Source organism: Cibotium barometz, chromosome 17, assembly GCF_041138505.1.
Source record: "Cibotium barometz isolate CiBa-2024 chromosome 17, ASM4113850v1, whole genome shotgun sequence".
Taxonomy (NCBI): domain Eukaryota; kingdom Viridiplantae; phylum Streptophyta; class Polypodiopsida; order Cyatheales; family Cibotiaceae; genus Cibotium; species Cibotium barometz.
This window is the reverse complement of record NC_141062.1, coordinates 56,110,403-56,136,097: the sequence shown is the minus strand read 5'-3', so window position 1 is coordinate 56,136,097 and position 25,695 is coordinate 56,110,403. Positions and strand designations below refer to the sequence as shown.

Genomic DNA, 25,695 nt, shown 5'->3' with positions numbered 1-25,695 from the left:
ATGTGGAGACATTCATGATTCATGATTTTAGGCATGAGTTTCTAGTGTTAGATGTATAGGCTACTCTTCTAGAGTTTTCACATGTGGAGGCATTCATGATTCATCCACTACTCCTAGTTCTCATAGCTTTCTTGGTAGCATTCGTGTGGATATAGTTCATGTGTTTGAGCAATCAAGCATATAATACATGATAGTAATGATGATTTTGTTGAGGTAAGGCCTTGTAGGAGAGGCAAGATTAGGTACATGGATCATATGATGTGGATATTGAGAGCATTGTATTTGATCTAGGTGTCTTCTTAGAGCTAGTGATGATGGAGGTTGACTTATCATGGAATATGGGTCATATAGGGGTATTATTGATAGAGATAGACCATCCATATCTATGGGATGACCTTAGAGATTTTGAGGATGATACCATGGACAATATGACTTGTTGGTGGATGATACCACGTATATCTTATGTGTGGATACATTGTTAATATTATTATGCTTATGATGGTCATGTTGATCATAGAAAATAACTTGGTGGTAGATGATGATGGACACTAGTTTGTGGATATGCCTTACCCATACTTCAAATGCATACTTGCGTGGCTTCAGTCACATAGAAATCATTACTCTTATAAGATCAGTGTGACAAGGCATTTAGGCCACCAAATTTTGAGGACAGAATCTACATGAACTATCCCATTTTGGGTTAAGTAGATACCCTCTATGACATATGAGAGTGATGAACCCCACTTTAGATTAATAAGATGCTCTCCGTTATATATGAGAGTGATAAACCCTATTTTGGGGATGTGAATCCCATTTTAGGGATGTTAACCCTATTTTGGATTAGCTAGATGCTCTCCATCGTATATGAGAGAGATGAATAAGTGCCATGCAAAGGCACTATGAAAGTTGTAACATTTATGAGAAATATGGACACACCCAAACTCAATTAGTTGAGCTAGAAGTTTTGTGTGCCCAAATGTGAATGAGGGCCAGTTTTATATAATACATTATCTCATAATGAATGGACATAATCCGCTTTCATCTTAAATGTATTCTCTAGTTTTCTACTTGCTCTTTGCTTCTTTCTTGTGATGAGTGTGTGAGAGAGAGTTGAGATTAGATATTAGATTACTGTTCTTATTCACTCTTTGTGTTAGAGAGAGGAGGTAGTGAGATGTGTTGGAGTCCTTGTAGCAAGGTGAAACAAGTTCCTCTGTGATAGAGAGGAAGAGAGGGCTTGAAGAAGAGAAGATGACAAATCATTAGTTAGGCTTGGATAGCTTCACAAGCCCCACACTTGGAATCAAGCTAAGTACCCTGGGTATTGGTTTGCAATCTACCACCAAAATTAGCAAGGTGAATCAAGTTCCTCTTTGATAAAGAGGAAGAGAGGGCTCGAAGGAGAGAAGATGAAAAATCACCGGTTAGTAGGCTTGGATAGCTTCAAGAGACCCAAGCTTGGAATCAAGGTAAGTATCATGGGTATTAGTGTGCAATCTACCACCAAAATCACATGAGTACTTAATATCCTCCGTTGATATGACCCAATTTAGCCCTCTCCCATTCATAGAGAGAAAAGCACAAATAGCAACACAATAAGTAATTGGATATACTTACCTCACTTCTAATTTTAGGTCTCTTGAAGCCATCCAAGCCTAACTAGTGGTTACCATCTTCTCTCCGTCAAGCGCTCTCTTCCTTTCTGTCTCACAGAGGAATCTGCCTAACCTTGCTACAAGGACTCACACACCTCCACTATCTACTCTCTCTCACACAAAAAGTGGATAGAAACATAAGCTAAGCAGTAATCTAATCTCTACTCTCAACTCTCTCTCTCTCTCTCTCTCTCTCTCTCTCTCTCTCACACACACACACACACACACACACACACACAGAGCAAGAAGCAAAGAGCAAGTAGAAAACTAGAGAACATGTTTAACACAAAATGGGATTATGTCCATTCATTATGAGATAATGTATTATATACAACTATTGGCCCTTTTCACATTTGGGCACCCAAAACTCTTGAATTAACTAATTGAGTTTAGGGGTGGCCATATGTCTCATAAATATTACAACTTTTATAGTGCCTTTGCATGGCACTTATTTATCACTCTTATACACATGGAAGAGCGTCTAGTTAGTACAAAAGGGGTATCCAAGCTTGGAAGCAAGGTAATAAGTACCACCACACTAGATACCTTTGTGAGGATACATATAAAAATATAGTTTACTATCTTGAGTATTTCCATTTTTTGAGGATACATATAAAAATACGTTAGGATACACTAGATATCTTTATGAGGATTTGAGTTTTAGTCTTAATTTTTTCAATAATGCACTAACCTTATCATCAACAAACATCTAATCAATATGTTTCTCCTTAGGTACTAGATTAGGAACTTGTTGGGAAATAGTTAAGGAAGTTATCATCGCCAAATACAAACTTTTATCCTTCGTGTTATCAACTAGTCAAATGGCTAGATGAAATGATGCATCCCATGTTTACATTCCACCAACAATACATAATCATGAAGATGAGGATCACCTAATCTTATAAGAAATTATGATAAATGAAATGATGCATCCCATGTTTACATTCCACCAACAATACATAATCATGAAGATGAGGATCACCTAATCTTATAAGAAATTGTGATAACAATTTCTTATCATCTCACCAAATACAAACTTATATCCTTCATGTTATCAACTAGTCAAATGGCTAAATGAAATGATGCATCCCATGTTTACATTCCACCAACAATGCATAATCATGAAAATGAGGATCACCTAATCTTATAAGAAATTGTGATAACAATTTCACCCTTTGTTCACAAATATGATTCAAATGCTTCATGCATGCTATGAATTTGCACATATTTTCATCATCCTTTGTTCATAAATCTAATTCAAATGCTTCATGTAGGCTATAAATTCACACACATTTTCATCCTCATTTTGAATAATATTTCTCAATTGTGTAGCTGCTATCCACTCTGAGTAAATCTAGCGAGATGAATATTTCTTTTTAAATTTATAAAATATGTTTTCCTTTAAAGAGATCTAAAACACTCACCCTCTTTTCCATCCATTATAAGACTAAATCCCTGACCTTAGTCTCGATCCAAACCCTAGCATTGTTATTGGTACATAGGACATAATATTTAATAGTTCGTATGTTATTGATACATAGGACATAATATTTAATAGTTAGTATGTATTCTCATCATCTTGATTTCTACCATTATGGGAGTCTCTCTATAGTTATAGTTACTTAAGGATTCCTTTAAGGGTTGAGTAGATGTTTCACATATTTTAAAAGTGTTTCTTATATTTGACCCATCAATGGTTCTGAGTATGGCACAATCAAGGTTTCTAATCTCTAATTGGGTGTTATGTACGTTTCCTTTCTCTTGGGTCTCAATACCCTTATGAGGAGTTTCTATTCACAGTCCTATTGTTCAAAAGAGATGAGGTTTCCTCTTAATGATTAATTACATTCTAAAAATGATAGTTTTTGGGTATCACCTTGAATTGTCGAGTCTGGCACAATCAAAGTTTCTACTCTCTAAATTGGGTGTCATGTATTTTTGCTTTCCCTTGGGTCTCAACACCCTTGTGAAGAGTTTCTATTTACATTCATGGTTGTTCAAGAGATTAGTTTTTTTCCCTCAATATCCTCATGAGGATTTTCTATTCACAGTCTTGGTTATTCAAAAGAGATGAGGTTTCCTCTTAAGGATTAATTAATGTTGTCTATAGTCATATGTTCTAAGAATGACAGTTTTCAAGTATCACCTTTAATTATATAGGCTGAATTTATCTAAGATGACATCAAGCATTTTCCTTTAACTCTTTCTCCTTTTGATAGATGTATTACATAACTTGTTGTTTATGCTCCAAAAGCTCTTGTTTCATAAATCCTTTGGTGTCCACCATGGGACATCTTCATCAATTTTCGGTTCTTATGGCCATAACTCCAACTCTATTTGCTCTTGTTTATAAATCCCTTTAATGTTCATTAGGGACATCTTCTTTAGTTGATGGCTTGTGGCTGTAATTCAATCTCTATAGTCCTTCTAGAGGTCTCTCCACTTGGTTGTAAATCAACCTCAAGCTCTCTTGAAGTAGCATCTTCCCTTAGCTCTAAGTTAGTGATGGTAGTATGATTGGATTTATTACATATATGTGATGCATACCAGTGCTTTTATCTCTCTAGATTCCTCACTGGAAGTTGTGTCTAAAGATTCCTAGCATGTTGATACTTTCATCTCTCTGATTTATATATTCCTTGATGAAAGTTGCATTTAAAGATTCATGACATCTTAGGCCAATAACACTTTCTTGCATGCCTAATGATGTAAACTAAGCTTGGTCGTTGTGGTGGTAAGAGAACCCCTAAGACATTTGATGCACTATCGTTTGGATGAATGTCATTTCCAATGATTCTTCTTGATCTTATGTGCATTGATTCAAGATATCCAATTTATAAAACTATATCCTTAAGCTCTTAAAAGGTATCTAATTCTCAAAAGTATCATTTTTAAAAAAAAATAAGGTTATGTTTTTCTACAATTGTACATGAACGAAATGAATTATAGAACATACATTTGTAAAATTTTGACATAATTTTTAAATTATAAATATATAAAATGGTATTATACAACTTTTAAGATGAACTATATGCTACAATTTATACATACATAAAATGGTATCGTTCAATAGATAAGATGAATCATACGTGGTAATTTAACGCTTAGCTAAACTAAACAAGATGAATGGTCTTATACAACGCACAAGATGAATCATACATGGTAATTATGGCTTAGTTAAACTAAACAAGATGAGTTTTTAAGTTTTATGCATATATAATGATATTATACATGATGTACAAGATGAAATATACGTGGCAATTTATACATACATAAAATGGTATTGTACAACGTACAAGATGAAACATATGTTGTAATTTATGGCCTAGTTAAACTAAAGGAGATGAATTATACACGTACAAATATATTTTGTGTATGAAATAAATGTATGAAATGATTTTTGGTTAAAAAGTGTAATGTGTGATTTATGTTGTTCGATGTATGATATGAAGCATGCACATATTAAGTAAAATTTTTAATGAACAATTGAATTATCCACAATGCATCAATGGAAAAGTAAAATGTATCTTTAAACGCATGGCATATTAAATGAACTTGCATAAACAAGGTATATGCCACACCTAGGGGAGCCAAAGTTGTGTCTTCCTTCAAAGTATCTTCTTCTTTAGTGTATCTTCTTTTCTTAGTAGAGGAAGGTGTTAAAACCCTAAGATCTCTCTAGATAACTGTTATGCATAATCATGCGTAAATCAGGAATAAACTCATCCACCCGACCACCCCCGAGTCTAAGGGACGCACACATGAATTATAATGAAGTACATCATACCTTTACCTTGATGTCCCATACCATCAAGAGGTATAACTCCAATCCAGTAGCATGTAGCGAAGTGTGAAATGGTAGGTGAGTAGATATAATCCTCTATACAAGAGAACATCATATCATAACCTAGCCTCAAGATAACATAGCCTTAGCCTCCCTTGAGTGTGTCCCATGTCCCTATTATATAGGAGGGCCCTCAAGTGACTCTTGACTCCATTTCCCATGTGTGACCCTTGGATAGTCCTAACCCATGCTCCACTAGAGCTTGTTCCCATGCTCCCATGCTCATAAGCCTAATGTGGGTTAGCCTCCTAGTATATGCACACATAATGTGCATATAACATACTTCTCCTCTCTCAAAACATTGCACTCTTGCAATGAAAAGAAGGAGAACTACGCTAAACAATCTCAACTGACTCCCAAGTCGAATCCTCTATTTCCTTATCTTCCCACCTAATTTTAACTTCAGGGATTAGTCAACTACAAAGTTTTCTTTCCCTGAATTCAAGTACCTTATCAAGTTCATGTGGAACATAGGATAGATCTTCGACTTCAACGAGTTCTTGAGGAGTAACTGTGTTATCCTCACCTCCCAGTTTCCCTTTCAAACTATTGATATAAAAGACTGGATAAACTCTAACATGTGGAGGTAGTTTTTAGTTCATACGCAACCGTGCCAATCCGATGTATAACTCGAAATTGACCACAATATCTAGGAAATAAATTTGAGCATTTTCCTATTGAGACAAAGTCTGAGAATCTTTAGGAACATTTAAATAAACCAACACTCCTGGTTCAAAAGACCCAAATGAGCGCCCCATATTAGCATAAAATCGTGCTCTATCCCAAGCACTCCTGATAGAATCTTGAGCTTCGGTCAGCATTTCCTACATATCACACAAGAAATACCTCGATACATCAAGCTCAATTTCCTTAAGACCGACATCAATAGGTGCCCTGGGGGTTGATACCCATACATAAGCATGAATGAACTAAAACCAATAGCCGTATGTTTAGAACTATTATAGGTAAATTCCATCATTGGAAGATATTTTTTCCAATTTGATGCTTTTCCAGAGACATGCACGAAGCATATCCTCTACAATCTGATTCATACGCTCTATTTGTCCCCATTAGATTGCGGATGATCAGAGGAATTTATACTCAAAGTAGTTTCCTCATTGTAAACAATTCGGAATAAAGTAGGAAAACATGGCATTATAACAATAAGAACCAGGTATCCATCGGCGATCCGATGTACCCCACATCTACTCATGAAATTATCGGCATTCCCGAGTTACCCATATCAACATAGAGAGTCATCAATGTCTCAATGAGTCACATATGTCCATTCGTAAAACCATCAAGTTGACTATATAAATCACCTAAAGTACAGAACTAGAGAAAGAAATGCCAACAAAGGAAAAATCCAAATTTCCTTAATCTGAACACAACAAGATAAACTCGTTGAACTCTAAAGAAATTGATTTTAACAAGTGAAAATGCCGACAAGATTACACTCATCAATACATGCAGGCTATAGATAAAAGAAGTTTATCTAGAGAATGCCCACACAACTTTAAATGAATTCAAAAAATGAGATTGTCTTTGAATGTTGAGGTCAACATGCTAAGTGATGTAAGCAAAGCAACAATCTTGAGCCCAAATTATCCCATAAGATAATATATGTGAGGGATCGCTAGTGTCCCATACCACGATGATACCACCCATATATACCTTACCAATTTGAAACTCCCTAGTATGTCATCTAGGAAATATGAATAAAATCTTGTATAAAAGGAATAAGATGGCCTTATCCTAGACTTTCACATACTAAAACCTGTCTCTATATTCCTAAGACCACATCCAGGAATAACTCTTTCCAAGTATATCATTAGAAAAGAATTTTGAATTATTGGCACCTTTCTAATGATAAATACCCAATAAACTCAATAATGTTGGGGTAGAAAAATAAAAATTCACCTAGATACATAAATAACTAGGTATCCAAGTTGGAATATGTACAAGAGTACAAGGAACATAGTCTAAAATGATGTGCAAAAAACGAAGGCAAATGTTACCTTCAAAGCATATGAAATTATTCAAAAGATCAAAAGATCCTTATAAAACCATGGATAAAAGCATAGAAGCTCCTCGAATCCATGAAAACCATAGTTGATCATAGAAATCAATGCATGCTATCTAATGGTCAAGCCAAAAGAAACATAAAAATTGGTGGCCAACTTATCAATCCGGAGTATATGAACGTGGTGTCATTCAAGCAAAACTCCAAAGTAAGCAAGTGAAACACATGTGTGTAGCACTCATTAAAAAACCCCTAGATATAAGTGATCTAGGCAGAACTTGATGATTCCAAATAAAAGTTGAAAAACATCCAATAAAATTCACCAAAACAAAGAGATCAACTAACCCATGATAGAATTTGTCTTAGGCCTAAGAAATTAAGCATAGACCACACTTAAACAAGTGCAAAATAAATTCTCATGGAAAAGTATCAAAGGTGAGACACACTTTGAACGCAGATTATAGCCATCATTGAAGAAAGTATGGAATATGTCCAAAAAGAATGGTTAAACAATGGTAAAAAATCATGAAAGCATCGTTTAGAATTAATCCAAATAGAAATATCTACTAATACGAGACATAATCGTATTAATAATATGCAAATAACCCACATCTATCTAATGTCAGCACGTGAAAACGTACTTCAACATTAAATAACCCTCGAAAATATAAAATTCTCGAGAAAAAAAATTATCATGATTTTTTCCTAATTTTTTCTAATTTAATAGAGCCTCAAAATTTTGAATTCCATCAAACCTATCTTATGGCATTCCAACCTATATTTTTGAAGAAATTTTTTAGCAATTAAATTTGCCAAAATACCATTGATAAAAAATATCAATTTTTAGGATTTCTAAAAAATAATTTCTAGAATATTCCTAATTTTTCCTCAGAATCCCATTGTTCACGAAATTTTCAATTCCGCTCGACAATTCTCAAATCCAATGAAAATTTATAATTTTAATGGATTTTTAATTTTTTTGGGTCAAAAAATATATTTTTAAAAGAATTTGAATGGTCACGGGCACCTGAATGGACACACTACATGCCAATCACCAACCCCACATTTTCCAAATATTTAAAATAGCCTTTGTCTAATTTTCAAGAGTTTTTTAAAATTTTTAATTTACCCCGAACGCATAAGAATACGAACGGTCAAAAAATTTCAGAATCCCAATGGTTTTCCCGGAATACCGAAAGCCAACAGTTTCGGGAAAATGAAAAGACAAAAAAAAAAATCGGAATGTGAAAGGTCAAAAGTTTCTAGAATCCGAAAGGTCAAAAGATTTTCCGGAATTCGGAAAGCCAAAAGGTTTCAGGAAAGTGGAAAGCCAAAGGTTCCAAGAAAATAAAATTTCGAAAAATTCCAGAGATTTTTTTTTCTCAAATCTCATATTTTCTCATAATTTTCAGGCTTTTTTCCAACCTTTTTTTTGGAAAACTTTTAAAAGTTTTTTTAATTAAAAAGAAAAAATTTCTTTAAAAAAATAAAATAAATAAAACCAAACTTTAATAAGATTTAATAAAAAGCTTATGAAATTTTTTTTGGGGGAGGGGAGGCGATTTTCACCCGAGGCTGCGCTCCCCTCGCGTGCGCGTTTTCCAAAGAGAGAGAAGGTTTCTCTCTTCTCTCCACCCTCCTTATTTCTTCTCTCCAATTCCACTCTCTCACCACCCCATCTTGTCTTCTCTGTTAATCAGTTAATCAGAGAAGAAGATTAACATTTGATTCATCATAATTAAAAATTAATTATGATTAATAGTTAATAAAAATGTGCCTATTAAGAGGCATTCACACGCGGGAGAGGAAAAAAGAAAGAAAAATCAGAATTGAGAGATGAAGAGGATCCCACGCACACGAGAGAGCATTCCATACGTTAATTGACTGCCCCACATTGCTTTTCAGCAAAAAAATTGGTAGAAAATCGAAAGCATACCCGTGAAAAACCCGCAAAATGCATTAAAAATACATTTTTTTCATAAAAATGCTCTAAAATTTTCTTAAAAATTAGAAAAATTTTCTAAAAACTGTAAAAACTCAGGGAATTCATTCTACTTAAAATATCCGCAATAAAATATGTGGTATTTTGGAAAAAAATCCATTAATGCTTATTTTAAACCACAAAAATTAGGAAAAAATAGCATTAAACTCACAGAATTCCCCCGCAACGTCGATTTTTCCATTGAATAGAAGAAACACATGTTCCAACCGCCATATCGACGATCCACGTGCAAATCATCAACACAAATCAACAAAATAATATTTTTATTTAGTAAATATTAAAATTTACTTTAAAAAATACTAAAAATTACAATAAGAAAGAAAAGATAACAACAATTAACTAGAGATTGCTCTGATGCCACTGTTAAAACCCTAAGATCTCTCTAGATAATTGTTATGCATAAACATGCATAAATTAGGCATAAACTCATCCACCCGACCACCCCTGAGCCCAAGGGATGCACACATGAATTATAATGAAGTATATCATACCTTTACCTTGATGTCCCATACCATCAAGAGGTATAACTCCAATCCAGTAGCATGTAGCTATAGTGTGAAATGGTAGGTGAGTAGATATAATCCTCTATACAAGAGAACATCATATCATAACCTAGCCTCAAGATAACATAGCCTTAGCCTCCCTTGAGTGTGCCCCATGCCCCTATTATATAGGAGGGCCCTCAAGTGACTCTTGACTCTCCATTTCCCATGTGTGACTATTTGGATGCCTGACCCTAACCTTAACCCTTAAGGTTAGGGCCCTCAAGTGACTCTTGACTCTCCATTTCCCATGTGTGACTATTTGGATGCCTGACCCTAACCTTAACCCTTGGATGCCTGACCCTAACCTTAACCCTTAAGGTTGGTCCTAACCCAAAATCCACTAGAGCTTGTTCCCATGCTCCAATGCTCACAAGCCTAATGTGGGTTAGCCTCCTAGTATATGCACACATAATGTGCATATAACAGAAGACCTGGTTTCTACCTTTCTTGGGGAGCCAGAGTTGAGACCTTCACAGTACCCCAATGCTTGGAGTAACTCTTCACTACCATGTTTGTGGTTTATCAATTAGGGCTTTTGTGGGTTAGCATGTGCTTCCTTTTAGGTTGAACTACTAGCTTTTATGGGTTAGGGCTCTCATGGGTTGGCTTGTGCCTCCTTTTAGGTTAGACTCCTAGCTTTTCCCTAGTAGTCTTTAGTGTATCTTCTTTTCTTAGTTGAGGAAGGCCTGGTTTCTACCTTTCTTGGGCAGCCAAAGTTGACCTTCACAGTACCCCTATGCTTGTAGTAACTCTTCACTACCATGTTTGTGGTTTATTAATTAGGGCTTTTATGGGTTAGCGTGTGCTTTCTTTTAGGTTAAACTACTAGCTTTTGTGGGTTAGGGCTCTTGTGGGTTGGCTTGTGCCTCCTTTTGGGTTAGACTCCTAGCTTTTCCCTAGCAGCTCTTCTAGGAATCCAAACCTCATCATTGCCCTTGTAATAACTAGCAACAACAGCTCTTCTAGGAATCTAAACTTGGTAATTGCCCTTGTAATAACCATGAGCCTATCACCTAGGTTTGTAGCACATACTTGGGTACCCAAGTATCGTCCCCAACATCTCTTCGAGGAAGAATCCAAACTTGGCCATTGCCCTTGTAATAAACATGGACTTGTAGCATTGGCTTATGCTTTATTTTGGGTTAGACTACTAGCTTTGCTCCAACAACTCTTCTAGGAATCTAAACTTAGCCACATTGCCTTTGTAATAACCATGGGCCTGTAGCATTGGCCTATTCTTTCTTTTGGGTTAGACTACTAGCTTTGCTCCAACTCTTCTGGAATCCAAACATGGCCATTGCCTTGTAATAACCATGGGCCTGTAGCATTGGCCTATGCTTTTTTTTTTTTGGGTTAGACTGCTAGCTTTGCTCCAACAACTCTTCTAGGAATCCAAACTTAGCCATTTCCCTCACAATAGCCTTGGGCATGTAGCCTTGGGTTATGCTTCCTTTGGTTTAGTCAGTTAGTTTTGCCCTAATAGATCTTCTAGGAATCTAAACTTGGTCATTGTCCTTGTAATAACTTTGGGCCTATAACCTAGGCCTATAGCACATACTTGGGTACCCACCACTTGTAACCCTCTTTATGATAGCTTTGGGGATTCTATGGTCTATAACCTAGGACTGTAGCACATACTTGGGTACCCACCACCACTTGTAACCCTCTTGATGATAGCTTTGGCTATTCTATGGTCTAATGCTTATTGGGTTTATTGATAAGCCTTTTTTGTAAGATTAATAGGGTTAATAATGATGCATTAGCAATGTTAGTCCTTAGTGAAGGTTGAGGAAAAACAACTAGCTTTAGTAGAGGCTTTTAATGGAACAAGGTGACTTACCTCACTTTCTAGTCAAAGTAGCATAAGTATTTTCTTTAATTAAATTGCCAAATAAAGTGAGGTTTTCTTTAGAGGGGCTTCTTATCTAAGAAGAGCATCTATTGTTATGTGAAAGAATTGCCATCCTTCCTTCAAGGTCTTGAGGACTTGGGTTCTTTGTCTATCATAAGGATGATTATTTTTCCATTAGCAAGTTGTAGAGTTACAATCTCAATACATTTGGTAACTATTATGCCCATCTATACAAATCTAAGAAGAACTTCTTCGTTAATGGTCTAGACATCACATAGAACTTCCCTTTCAAGGAGTTATTCCCAATGCGAAATATAATTGTAAAAGCTCTTGAACGGTCAACTTTTGCCAAATTTGATGCTCTTACTTGTGCTTATATAGGGGTTAACAAGCACCATACATTAGATTATGGCTAGCTCCCATGTCAAGTAGTGAAAAATTATGCTATTGCTTTAATCCAGGTTGAGTGATCATATCTATTGGTTGGCTTTATTTCCTAGTCTACTTCCTTCAAGTCTAATACTTGGGCCATATTGATGGAGATGCAACGGTTATGTAGCTTTCTCTCTTGCCTTGCTTCTCTTTGGCTTCACATTGAGCTTCTCATTTTCCTTTTTATTGTTAGGGGCCATTAAATGGCCCCTAACAAGAATGGCCCTTAAAGCATTTTTAGTTAGGGGCCATAGTAGCATCTAAGTTTGCCACTGTTGAAGGATCATTTCATCTCCACAACATTCAATCTTTTGATGTGGGCGACTTATGTCTTTTGGGGAGTGAGCTCACAAATGAGAAATGGTCCCATTTCGTTATATACTTAAGATTCCACTACTGGTTCTTGGTGATGTACATGTGAGGTACAAGATTTGACAAACAAGGGCAATAACCATGACAATAATGCAAAGAAGGTTGATAATTATACCAAGCCTAACAAAGGGGACTCAAAGCCATGTATCAATGATACAAGTACAACAAATAGGGCCATGTTGCTATGGATTATCTAGAGAAGAGAAAGAACAATGTGGTAAAGGTGCACATGATTGAGGATGATGATGATTCTTTCAAGAAGGTGGGTAACATTGAACGTGACTATTCTGACTCGAAGGTAAGGGTAAATCTCATTGTCTTTTGAAAATGATACTATTTTACATGATGATGGCAGCGCACTTGATTTCATTTCATAAGGAACTTCAAGATTGCTAAACCTTGAGTTTGTATCCTCATACTATAAGGTTAAGGTGTTCCTTTCACTAGGACAGATTATACTTGCACAACAAGTGAAGTGAAAGGCTTAGGCCTATTTTTCAAACCTTATGAGCATAAGAGAAATTTCCTTGTAGCACCATATTAGGAGGTAGATATTATTTTAGGTGTACCTTGGAGATATCAATAAAATCCTCAACACATGCACGCGTGAAGACATTACACAATCACACATACGTGTGTATGTGCACACACAATCACATACATATGTATGCAAAAGAGAAGACAAAAGACATTGTATATAAGATACACTTATTTAAGAGTGAACACACCTCATCACATGTGTTAAAATTTAATATTAATTAAAAATATATGTGTATATGTGTTTATTTATTTTATAAATGCACATGTATATATAGGTATACGTCTCTAAATATAATAAAACATAATATTATAGATAATATATATTTACATGTGGGTGTGTGTGTGTGTGTGTGAGAGAGAGAGAGAGAGAGAGAGAGAGATTTCTACGTAGGAGAGAGTTTGTGTGGGAGGAGAGAGTGTGCGTTTAGATTAGTGTATGTGTGGTGTGTACATGTGTGTGTGTGAGAGAGAGAGAGAGAGAGAGAGAGAGAGAGAGTTTGTGTGGGAGGAGAGAGTGTGCGTTTAGATTAGTGTATGTGCAGTGTGTACATGTGTGTGTGTGTGTGTGTGTGAGAGAGAGAGAGAGAGAGAGAGAGTATGTGCATGCATGTGCGTACATCTGCATCTATGTGTAGAATGTGCTTAAGAGAGAGTGAGATGGGGCAGACCGAGAGAGAGAGAGAGAGAGAGAGAGAGAGAGAGAGAGAGAGAGAGAGATGTAATGAGGGAGGGTGAAAAGAGAGAGAGAAAGAGAGTGAGAGATAGAGAATAAAAAGTAGCTTTTAATAAAATATAAATTAAATAGAAAACATATATATGTGTGTATACATGTGTGTGTGTGTTTTTATCTACATTTATATATACATACATACATATGTATGTATGTATGTATATATATATATATATGCTTGTGTGTGTGTGATATATCTATCTATATATTTAAAAGTGACCACAACTTATCACCCATCTTCGCACATTAAAATTTAATCAAAATTAATTAAATTATGTCGATGTTTGTATTTATATTTTTAAATACATGTATATATGTATAAGTATATGTGTCTATGTATAGGTTTATGTATCTAAAACATAATATTGTATATACTATATATTTACATATGTGTATGTGTATGTGTGCGTGAGAGAGAGAGAGAGAGAGAGAGAGAGTGTAAGTGAGAGAGAGAGAGAGAGAGAGAGAGCGCTTCTATGTGTGAGAGTGTAAGAAGAGAGAGGGAGTGTGTGCATGTGTGTGTGTGTGTGTGTGAGAGAGAGAGAGAGAGAGAGAGAGTAGGTGTGTATATGTGTGCATGTGAGAGAGAGAGAGAGAGAGAGAGTTTCAACATTTGCGAGTGTGTGTACGTGATATAGAGAGAGAGAGGGTCATGTGCATGTGCATGTGTGTGTGTGTGAGAGAGAGAGAGATGGTTGTAGAGAGAGAATAGTTCTTTTCTGGAACCTTGGTAGGCCGCAGCAATGCGCGGGTGCAAGAAAAAGAAAGTAAAGACACTGTTTAAGCCGTGAGGTAGGCTACTATCATTGATTACATAACACTCGTTTCGCAGCTAAAAAGGTTGGAAATTGGAAAATGGGCGGTATTGAAGCCCCGGGACAAAAGTAGAGGTGACGTGGCAAAGCAAATACTGATACGAGGTGATGTGGTACTCCGTACGAATACGAAAGTCGTCTTCTCTCTTTTACTCCTCCTCTCCTTTTGTTCTCACACCCTCTTCCTCCCCCGCCACCACAGAAAAGCCAGCAGGAGATAAAAAAACAGGTTTTCTCATCTCTTGCAGCCCTCACTCCAGTACCCATACCTCTATTTTTTAAATTGTTTTATTCTCCCGGGATAAAATTGCGCTTTAAATTGTGGCGTCATCATCAGCAGTGTCTTTCTATTTTCTTGAATTAACAAGAGTTTTGTGCGTGTGTTCAATTTGTGTCTTTCCACATGCTCGAGGCTTTTCGATTGCTGGTTTGTGAAGTAAAATTTATTAACCTTGGCTGGTCCCCAACGTAAGGAATCGTTATCAAATTGAAAGAAAGAATACTAAAATTTTGAGCTCTTGTGGGTAGCTTGTCCTTTAAATTGTATATGCATCCGCAATCCTTATTTTTTGTCAATAAAATTAATTTTCTGAAGCCGAAGGGGAAACCTTTGAACACCAAAAATCATAAAACTGTCGCCTTGACGTGTTCACAAATTATGGAGTACCCACTACTATGGAAGTCTTGATCGCATGATGATATAAAGGTAATTTTTGGGGTCAATTATGAGGTGAAGGTTTGAGGCGTTGAAAAGTGTGGGCTGTTTCTGCATATGGCATGGCAGGACGGAGGCAAGATGGGCCCCAAAAACGAAGCAGTAACACGTGAGAATGTCCCAGGAAAGGACCTCTCTTGGATTGACCGTATGTACCTGAAGTTGGAGAACATGTGTGTGGAAGTTGATAAGAACCCATCATTCCTATTACAGGTAAAACCTCATATAGGCCTCTGTCTTGTTATTTGAGAGATTCCGGCATGATGTTAATCAATTTGCTGTTTTCATGCAATTTGTTTAGAAAAAATCTTTATTTTTCTTTTGTGTAGGAGACTTCAAAGTATATGGAAAGCCAAATGAATGTGGTGGGTGCCAATGTAAAGAAGCTATGTGCTGAATTGATTCAGGATTTGCTTCCGCCACCTGTCCTATCTTCCGAAGGGGCTGATAAGAAGCCTGAGTGTGCAGTACACTGCAAGTGTGATTGTGTGGACTTAGAAAAACCTAACCAGAACACCAATAAGACCATTGAAGGAGGAAACACAAAAGCAGGAATTGAAGAGGTTCAGGCCAAAGGTTTCCTCTTATACTCTTTTCTCCATTTCTAGCATATTCCTTAGCATAGCTCTGTGCGTATTGTGTTTGCGCATGTGAACGATGTGTGTGTGTGTGTGTGTGAGAGAGAGAGAGAGACAGAGAGAGAGAGAGTCGATCTTTGGCACATATTCTTTTCAAAGGCTAGTGAACTTATGATTAATTGACAGGTGAGAATACTTGTGTATCAGAGCTTGAAGAGGGCAGCGGCAGCTTTGAAAACATCAATCCTCACAAGAAAAACATCACAGAAGTGGGAGCCATAAAGGTTGAAGAAAGAAAGATAGAAGTTGCAACACAACAGCAGGAAACTAGGAAAGAAGCAAATTTTGAAGGGCACACAAGCAAGTTTGAAGTAAACAGAGAAGAGCACAGCAATATCACTGGCCAAGGTGCCATGGAAGGTGAAGAAAAAAAGATAGAAGTACAACCACAGGAAACTGGAAAATGTACTGAGTTTGAAGAGCAGCTAAGCAGATCAAAAGAAAGTGCAAGACAGTCTGAGATGAGTGGTGAAGAGCACAGTCACAACTGTGGACAGGTTGAAGCTCACAATAAAAACACTGAGGAAGTTGTAATAGACGTCAAAGATAAAACCACAGAAGTTGCAGTATGGGTAATAGACGTCAAAGATAAAACCACAGAAGTTGCAGTATGGGTATACGGAAGAGAAGCTGAGTTTGAAGGGCACACAAGCAGACCTAAAGAAGGTGAAAGTGAAGAGCTTGGCATCAGTGTTGGACAGATTGAAACTCACAAGGAGAACACAAAAGGTGTGACAGATGTTGAAGAGAGAAGTATAGAAGCCAAAATGCAACAGCAGAATTCTGAAGCATTCCGTGAAGAGCATGCAAGAAGATTGAAAGACATTGCGAAAATTTGCATGGAGAGGAACGACTTTGATTGTGAGAAGCAGCAATCAATGAAAGAGACATATTTACACAAGGATATCGATGGTGAAGCAAAGTCCATGTATAGCTCTGTTTCTAGTGCAGAAGATACAGAGGTAGCAGGAGGAGAGAAGAGTGATGCAGTAGGAGGTGATCCAAAGTCTATGTACAGCGATATCTTCAGTGAGCTTTCTAGTTCTTCCAAGGTTTGTTTTTTTTGTATGAAATACCAAGTACTTAATTTGAGTGTAATTTTCCATTTTGGGCGAATGTGCTGCCCTGGTCTCAGTACTACCCACAACCCCTTCACGCTAATGCGAGCCTCAAATGTGTCCGTCTTCCTCCTGCCCAATCCCATTCTTGGCTGTGCACAAATATATGATCCTCATGTGCAATGGCTCTGTTTCCTCAAGGCTTGTATGTTATGACTCTGCGATTCCCTCTCTAGAAGGATGGTCTCATAGTATGCCGGGCACTATCAGAGTATGTGTGTCAATGTCATGTTGCAGCATCCTTGGTAGCGGACTATCTATCTTTACCTCCCATTCCATAGTTTCCTGAGGACTGAGGTATCTGTCTCGTGTATTACATACTCCATACTTGGAGCTCCCTATGGCTTCTTTTCACATGACTTACCAGCCTGTCCCTAGATGTTATGTGTGTAGTGAAACTTGGATCCATTCTATTGAGTTTTTAACGGTAATGTGATTAATTTGTTTAAACACTCCATGTCGGTGTGACACTGGAAAGTAAGTGGAGCTGAAACCGGCCTTCAGAAATCTGACGGGCGGTGGAACAAACACTCGCACACAAAACACTTCATCACCCATGGGAACCTGGAAAAGGAAAACAAACAGGGGAGCTAGAATGCTCTTGCAAATAGTACAAGGACACCGATTGGCCCCAAAACGCAGTGGCGCCCCTTGCGGTATTTCTTTACTTGAACAAAATTTGAGTACTAAGTACAACTTGTCGAATCCTCTACCAATACGATCTTTTAAAGCTTTTCACCCAGGACTTCCAAATAAGAACTCTCGTTATTACAGCAAAGCATTCCATAGAGAAGGCACACCTGAACAACACCTCCCTGCTTGAAAAGGTCTTCTCCATCGCTGCCATGGATCTCACAAACCCTTTCCCAAACAGTAGAAGGGCTGTATCAAACCACATGTCCTTCCTATATGCATGTAACCTTGAGAAAACTAGAACCTGTTCACATAAATCCAGAGACATGCTTTCCACACAAAACCAAAGACCTGTATCCGATAAACCAAAGACCTGTATCCCATAAATCATAGGTCTGTATCCTCGTTACCAAAGTCCTGTTTCTTCTCGAAAACCAATGTCCTGTTTCCATGACAGATAAACCCACATATGCACCATCCAATCATGGTGCCAAACACCCAGAGAGAGAAAGATAGAGGACGTGTCAAGCAATCTCTGAATACACATAGGTCCAAGTCAAAGAGCAACACACATCTCTTCCAAGAACATCATCCTGTGCATATGTAGCTTGATCCTCTGCATCCTATTCTCATAAACAAAGCTTGCTTTCCACGATGAGAGAGAGAAAGAAAAAGATCTCTCGGCTGGTGTGGGTGCCTTCCGTGAAGGTGTAGTGTCCTCAGAAGCGGTCTGCTGCCCTGTAACAAATAGGTGCTGTATGCAAGGGGGCGAAAGGTATCCAATGAGCTTACCCATAGACCTGCTTCCATCATGCTGGTCTAAGCCTGTCCGGTCTGGCTGCAAAGATGCCTCAGCGATGCGGTCTGCTCCATGCTGCAGAAAACCGCCCGCCTGGCTGTCACATGCAAGTGACCTGCTCCACGACCACCAGCATCTGGCCAGATTTGCTGCTGCATGCCCATCCTCTGCACCACCTTCCCACACTTGGCGTCCACCTGGCTGCCTGACTGGCTGTCCGCCTAACTGACGCCTGCCTAGCTGCCCACCTGTCTGGTCGATGGTTGCTGGCAGCCCGTGCACATAGCACATTTGGTGTCCTTTCGCTGGCAGCAACCCGCCTGGCGCCCAGAGCTGTTCACAGCCTGCCTGGCTGTAGCCATGCGCACAGCCCGCCTGCTGGCTATAGTCATGTGCACAGCCTGCCCGCTTGTACCACACCTTGACTCCACATGGCGACCCCTCCTCTTCAACTCCGCCACCCTTCGATTTATAAGGAGGTGATGCGCTTTCTCAAAAACGCCAAAAGTAGATGGCAAAAACGCATGCCTCAAAAAAAAAAATATTTTTAAGCCTCAAAGGTTATTAAACCTTATGACCAATAAAATTCCTTTCGTCCCCTTCCCACTTGGGCTGGCCACCATATATGGGTTTCCTTTTCACATTCAGCCTTAGTGCAGTTTGCACACCCTCGCCCCTCGCCCCCCGGGCCCCCCCCTTTTCCCAACTTCCCTTTCCAAAGGCATGTCTAGCCTGCACCCTGCCTGCACACCCCTTCCCACCCCCTTCTCTTCTTCGCTCCACCACCTGGTGCATCTGCGTGAGAACCCCTTTGCATGGCCTCGACATGAAAAATGCCAATCTTGCCTCCTGTTCTGCCTCCTTAGTGCTGCGTCCCCCCCTCTCCCCCCCCTTCCCCGGCCCTCCTTTTCCAGTTTTCCTGTCTCCTTCCCCCGCAGCAGTCCTCCTTCCCCTCGTCCTCCACCCTCTGCAGCCCCAGCTGTCACCTCCATTGCCTTGCTGATTTCCCTCTTTACCTCGATTCTTGCTGTTTCCTGGCTGCATAGTTGCCAGGTGTTTCATGAAATGTAATGCATAAACATTTCATACCTTTCTAAAATGTTTCGAAAACATTTTGTTGGGGGCGAGGGGGGGGGGAGTGGTACATGTCCCCAAAACACTGGAAATTTGGCCCTAATACATCTTGCAAACGCTCTGGAGAGTATAGAGCATATACAAAATGCATTATTTTGTACTCTAGAACATGTTACAACCACAAACATTAACAAAAAACACGAGGAGAGGAGAATATCCATCCTCTGGATCTTCTTGATTCAGGTCTATGGGTTGCTTTTCTTTCTTCCAAGGTCTGGTGGTATGGAACACTGAGGACAGGAGACAAAGAAGAGTCAGATGAGTGGGGAAATACTCCCCCTGTACAACCTTTTGTGGGTTTGTTTCTTCTCTCATTTTGAGCGACAAAACTACAGCTGGTCATCTTATATTTTGTCATCTACATGCATCTCCCGTGTACCTGGTGTGCTAGCTTGGGGTTCCTTGGATTTGGACTTGGATTTTGGAACTGGTACTAGCTTGGTGAGAGCTTCTTGTGGGTCATCCCCGTGGTGTGCTCGGCATTAGGATCTCGTGCCATCGACTTGGATTTCTACATCGGCATATTTGTTTGCTTTTGTATTCATTGATGTATTGATCTTGGCTTGCGAGCCCATGGATTGTTCCTGAATAAATTCGTGAAAGGGGGCGGGGCTTGCTCAATGTGTGTGTCCTGTGCAAAGTTCCCCAAACCGTTCTCTATCTTCCTCTATCTTCTCTCTCTATATTTCTATCTATTGGATACGTGGAAGAATCTCTCACGGCACGCCCTGCCGGGCTTACACCAAGCCTTTCTCTAGAGTTTTCTTTCTGCAAGCTACCGGAGGATATACTTGGCAGCCTGTAGTGTTTCTTCACGGATGGTTAAATAAACAGTAAGTGTTGGATCAAGCGAGAGTTGGTGATCCGCAGGTCTGTGTTGATGCAACAAGGACGGAATGTGAGCCTTCAATGTTCATACACAAAGTGGTCTCGCAGTGTTTAGGATCGTGGGTACCTTGGAGAGCTTTGCTTGGATCTTTTCCTTTTATATGAAGGCACACTTTATATGGACAATGTGTAGCTGAAGACAACTACAATGCAAGTGGGTGACACACCTCTCTTGTGTTAGTGCCACGTGGGAGACAAGTGACCACGGCAACAAGCGCATAGGTCAATCAACCATTAGAAAAGGCAGTTGGCATGTTGCAGGTATGGTCGTGGGACAACGCACAATTGGAGTTGGCCAATGGACAGATCAGTCGGCAGCCCACGTGTGAAAACACAACGATAAATGCTAGGCATGGGTATTGAAATAGGCCGACATCATTCTAAGCAGGCCGACCAGCACTACCAGGCCATATATCTCCCGGGATTATGAGCCATCAGTCTTCACAAGTTGATGTTGTTTGTATGCATTTGGACAGGATTATGTGTGACGAAAGTATGGTAGAACAGGTGCAAAGTGTTGGTGATGTGAATGATATATATATATATATATATATATACACACGTGAGTAGTGAAATCGTCATATTCATCTGCAATTCTCAGTGATTAGAGCCTATAGTGTCTCTCTCTATAGCACAAGCTAGTCAAGGAGATCTTATGCAATGCTTGGGCTGAGAACTGATGTCTTCATTCCCCGTCATCTTTTGTACTTAAAGTATAGTTGAAACACTTCTTTCTTGTACATAATACATATCTGTAGTTTAGAAACACCATTGCTGATGGTGGCGGTACAGTGGCGGTGCACGTGACTACAATACAACAGCAACAGTACGGACAACGACGATCAGCAGATGTGGTGGTGATGATGTTGATGATGAACCCAATACTTCCACAATCTTGTTGATGGTGATGACGAGCTTCACGCTTCAACAATGATGGCCATGCTTTGATGATGATGAAGAAGGTGATAAGCTCCAAACTTTGATTGTTGATCTTCATGCCCTTGTAGATCAATTCAAGAGGGGTTCATGCTTCTTTTATACCTGAGGGGAGCCTTGCTTTTTGCCAAAAAGCTGTCTAGACTTTTGCTTTTCTTCTTTTACTTTGCTTGTCTTTTCACTTATTCAAATATGACCAACTTTTCCCAAATTTCTCGTGTTCAGTCTCCCCAGTCATAGGTGTCACCAGCCAGCAGCCCGCAGCAGCATCAACCACCATCATTCGCAGTCAACCAAACTTCAGTAAGTATGATGGTAAGTGTGATCATTCATCAGTTAATCAATTTGTTCATCAGTTTAATGCTCATTTTCCATTAGCTAGGATCACAGATCCACAAGACAAAGTACACTTAGCGGCTCCTCATCTCACTGGTGAGGCAGTCACTTGGTGGCAGCATTGGTCTAGTATTCATACAGACCAGGCCACAGGTGTCACAGCCTTTGACTGGGACATCTTTGTCCATGACCTGAAGACCAGATTTCTCCCGCCCCAGTACATGACCGGTCTGAAAGACGAGTTCTATGGACTCAGACAGAACGGATCCCAAGTGCTTCAGTTTTCCGGTAAGGTTATTACTTTAGCACATCAGTTAGGGTTATCTGAGCAGGCTAAGATGGAGCAATTCATTCGTGGATTGGACTCTAACATTCGGTTCACAGTTCGTAACTTTGAACCAAGTACATATGACCGGGCTCCGACTCTCGCTCAGAATGAAGAAATGAAGATGAATGGAGGCAAGCCCAAGCAGTCATCTCAGTCCAGTACCAAACCCCAACAGGGGAAGGGTAATTCGTCTTCTAAAGACACTAAGACGGACAACAGTCCTAGCTCTAGTTCAGGGGGTAAGGAATCCAAGCCTAAGAAGACCCCTGAGGAAAAGGCTCAAGCAGGCATCACTGGAGGCTATCTTCCTCCAGAGAAGCAAAGACAGTATCAGTCAGAAAACAGATGTTTTTTCTGTCATACCATTGGGCATGGTAAGAAGGATTATCCAAAAAGACAAGCGGAGTAAGCCTCCAAAGAGCCTTCTGCCACAGTTGCCGCAGTATCCCCCGCTCCTCCAGACCTGCTTGCTACCACCAATGCGGTTCAGATCTTACCTTCTATGCATTCCATGCCATCCGTGGTACTTGATGCTAAGCAGGAGGGTGAGGCAACAACCACACAGAAAAGCCTGATCCGAGCTTATGGCTTTGCCAAGGGCCGACAGTTCATAATCCTTTTTGACATGGGCAGTTCTGAGGACGTCATCTCTCCCCAGTTGGCTACCAACATGAGCTGTACCTTAGTGCCCTATCATTTGGAGGTAGACGGGTTTACATCTGGTCTCCGCACCCACATCTCTCAGAAGGCACAACAGTTTTCTTTTCAAGTTCAAAAGGCCTCATTCTAGCGAGATTTCATTGTCTCTCCTCTTTTGGGATGTGACATGATCTTAGGAATCTAGTGGTTTCGTCAGCATGAACCTATTCCCAATTGGGGGCAGGACACCTTTATTATCTCTAAAGGTTTTCCTGAGCCTGTCATGATTCGGGGGGATAGGAGCATTCTTGGCGTTCCGATGATTTCTCATCTCCAGGCCTGACGAGTTATGTGCAAGGGAGCAGAAGGAGCATTAATTTATGCTCAAACAGCTTCTATCTCATCAATAACCGCTGTCTCATCAGCTTCGGTTCCTCAGTTAGCAGATCTCCTTTCTCATTCAGATATTTTTAAGGATGATCTCCTACCCAGTATCCCACAGTTAGCAGAACCTCCTAGCAAGTTTCCCTCTTGTCTTTCCAAGACTTTCAAGGGCAAGCTAGAATAGCAGTCAGTTCTCAAACATTTGAAACATGTTCTTTATGGACACATTTTCACAGTCACCACAGACCACCAAGCACTTAAGTGGCTCCCGACGATGCCAAGTGCCAGTGGAGTGCTCAGCACACTAGACCGGGTCAGCTCTTCCACCAGGTTGGAGGAATGATCAAGTACATCCCTGGTCAACATAACCCAGTAGCAGATGTTCTTAGTAGAAAGACTAGCATCCCGCCCAGTCACGAGTCTACCATTCTCAATATCTCTGGAAAAGACTTAGAAGATCAGTATGTCGATTCCGCAGAGTTTGGTACTCAACCCAGGTTGGCCCTCAATTTTGAGCATGGCCATCATTCAGTTCACAGACAGGCATGTAAGTTTAGACGAGATATCCACTTCAAGGAAGGGGATTGGTTCTCTCAGTGCATCATGAAACATAGATTGAAACAAGTGGGCAAACATTGTCCCAAGCTTTCATTCCATAGTTTTGGCCCTTTTTCAATAGTTAAGAAGATAAGTGATGTCTCAATGAAGTTAAAGTTGCCTGCTAGTTGGACAATGCATGATGTTTTCCATGTTTCTTGGCTAAAACCATATGTTGGTCCAGAAGTGTTTGATGTTTCAGATGAACAGCAGCCAGACGTGGTAGACGAGGCAGAAGTTATTGAGCCTGAGCAGATCCTTCTTCATCGATGGAAGCATGGTTCCGGTCGACGGATTTGTCAGTTCTATACGAAATTCCGAGATCGAGATACCCACGAAGCCGTATGGCTCGACGAGGAGTTCTTCCAGGAGTACCCCCAGTTATTGGCGGACTACTTGGAAGGCATGAACCTGCCGCCAAGCTAATCAGGAGGGAATGTCACATGCACTCTGCACTCAGTGCATGGTGACAAGATGGCTCATCATCAGAAGTGCAGCAGTTGTACAGTTTTAGAACCCAATAGGATGATAATTGTCGTACGCCGTGACCCCATTGTACATCCTCAGTTCAGGATAAGTCAGGCACGAGCTACGTAGGTCATTCCTCAGCCTTAGCGGGTCAGCCAGTCAGTCAAGTCCCTTAACCCACTTGGAGAGAATCATTCATGCATGTAGAGTCAGTAGAAGCCTTAGGGTTTGCATCAAAAAGCACTCTGCATCCTGCATAATATGCATTCATATGCCTGTGCATCATTTAGAACATCCCCGAAGCCTTAGGGAATTTACTGGGATTTATCTGGTATTTTTTCCATATTTAATAGTACTTATTTAGCATTATTTGCATTATTGGGCATTTATAAATATAAAACTTTATTAAATGACCAACCTCCAGTTAGTATAAATAGGCTTGCATAGAGCCTATTTTCTCATTCAGTCTTCATTGTGCTAAGAGCTCTTTCTCCTCAGCCCTAGGAGTATCCTTGCCTTCAGCCCTAGACTAATCCAGCCCTTGGAGCTCATAAGCTTGCTTCTCTAGCCCCTTGAGAACCCTTGCTTCAGTCAGCCCTAGGCGCCTGCTATCAGCATCCAATCAGCCTGCATTCAGCATCACTTCAGGCCTTGATCTAGCATATAGATCAGCCCCAGTTCAACGCCAGGGTTCAGCCAGTGTTTTCTGCATCTGTCTAGCATCAGATCACCTGCGTTTCTGTCCAGCAGCATCAGATCCTGTGCGTTTCTGTCCGGCAGCCTCAGAACACCTGCGTTTTCAGTTCAGCAGCTTCCCTACAGGTCTGCGTTTCTGTCCACAGCAGTTTCCAGCCCTGAATCAACAGTTTGCATCAGCATCCAGCCTTCTGTGCATCATCCATACATGCAGCAGTCATCTGGTGAAGGTAACACAGCATTCATAAGTGTTTTCAGCATTCTAACATAGTGTAGAACAGTCCCCCTTCTTCTTCTCTCAGCCTCAGGTGTGCAGCCCTTTCTCATGCCCTTGGGAAGAGTGCATAGGCTCGAGATCAGGTCATCGAGGTGTTTCTATAGCAGTGTACAGATCAGCCACTCTCCGATCCTCCGAGATCTTGCGTTTGGTTTATCTACAGTCCACAGTCATTCTCTCTAAAGAAATAAAGCAAATACTATCTTGTTATCGGGATAGGGGGCCCTTCAGTGGGTAATTCGGGACCCAATCTGGTGTACAGTTCTCATATCTCTCTCTCTCATCTCTTTAAAGTTTGA

The 25,695-nt window shown here is 39.8% G+C and overlaps 1 protein-coding gene across 1 annotated transcript in view; it reads left to right on the top strand.

Moving 5' to 3' along the window:
* The first annotated feature begins 14,969 nt into the window (after positions 1–14,969).
* LOC147630204 (uncharacterized) overlaps positions 14,970–25,695 on the top strand; it is a 41,420-nt gene continuing 30,694 nt past the window's right edge. Inside the window, exons 1-4 of the mRNA XM_086811837.1 lie at positions 14,970–15,039; positions 15,595–15,738; positions 15,855–16,101; positions 16,290–17,215. Coding sequence (XP_086667963.1) covers positions 15,607–15,738; positions 15,855–16,101; positions 16,290–17,215 — 1,305 coding nt within the window. The 5' untranslated portion in view covers positions 14,970–15,039; positions 15,595–15,606. The remainder of the gene's footprint in view (positions 15,040–15,594; positions 15,739–15,854; positions 16,102–16,289; positions 17,216–25,695) is intronic.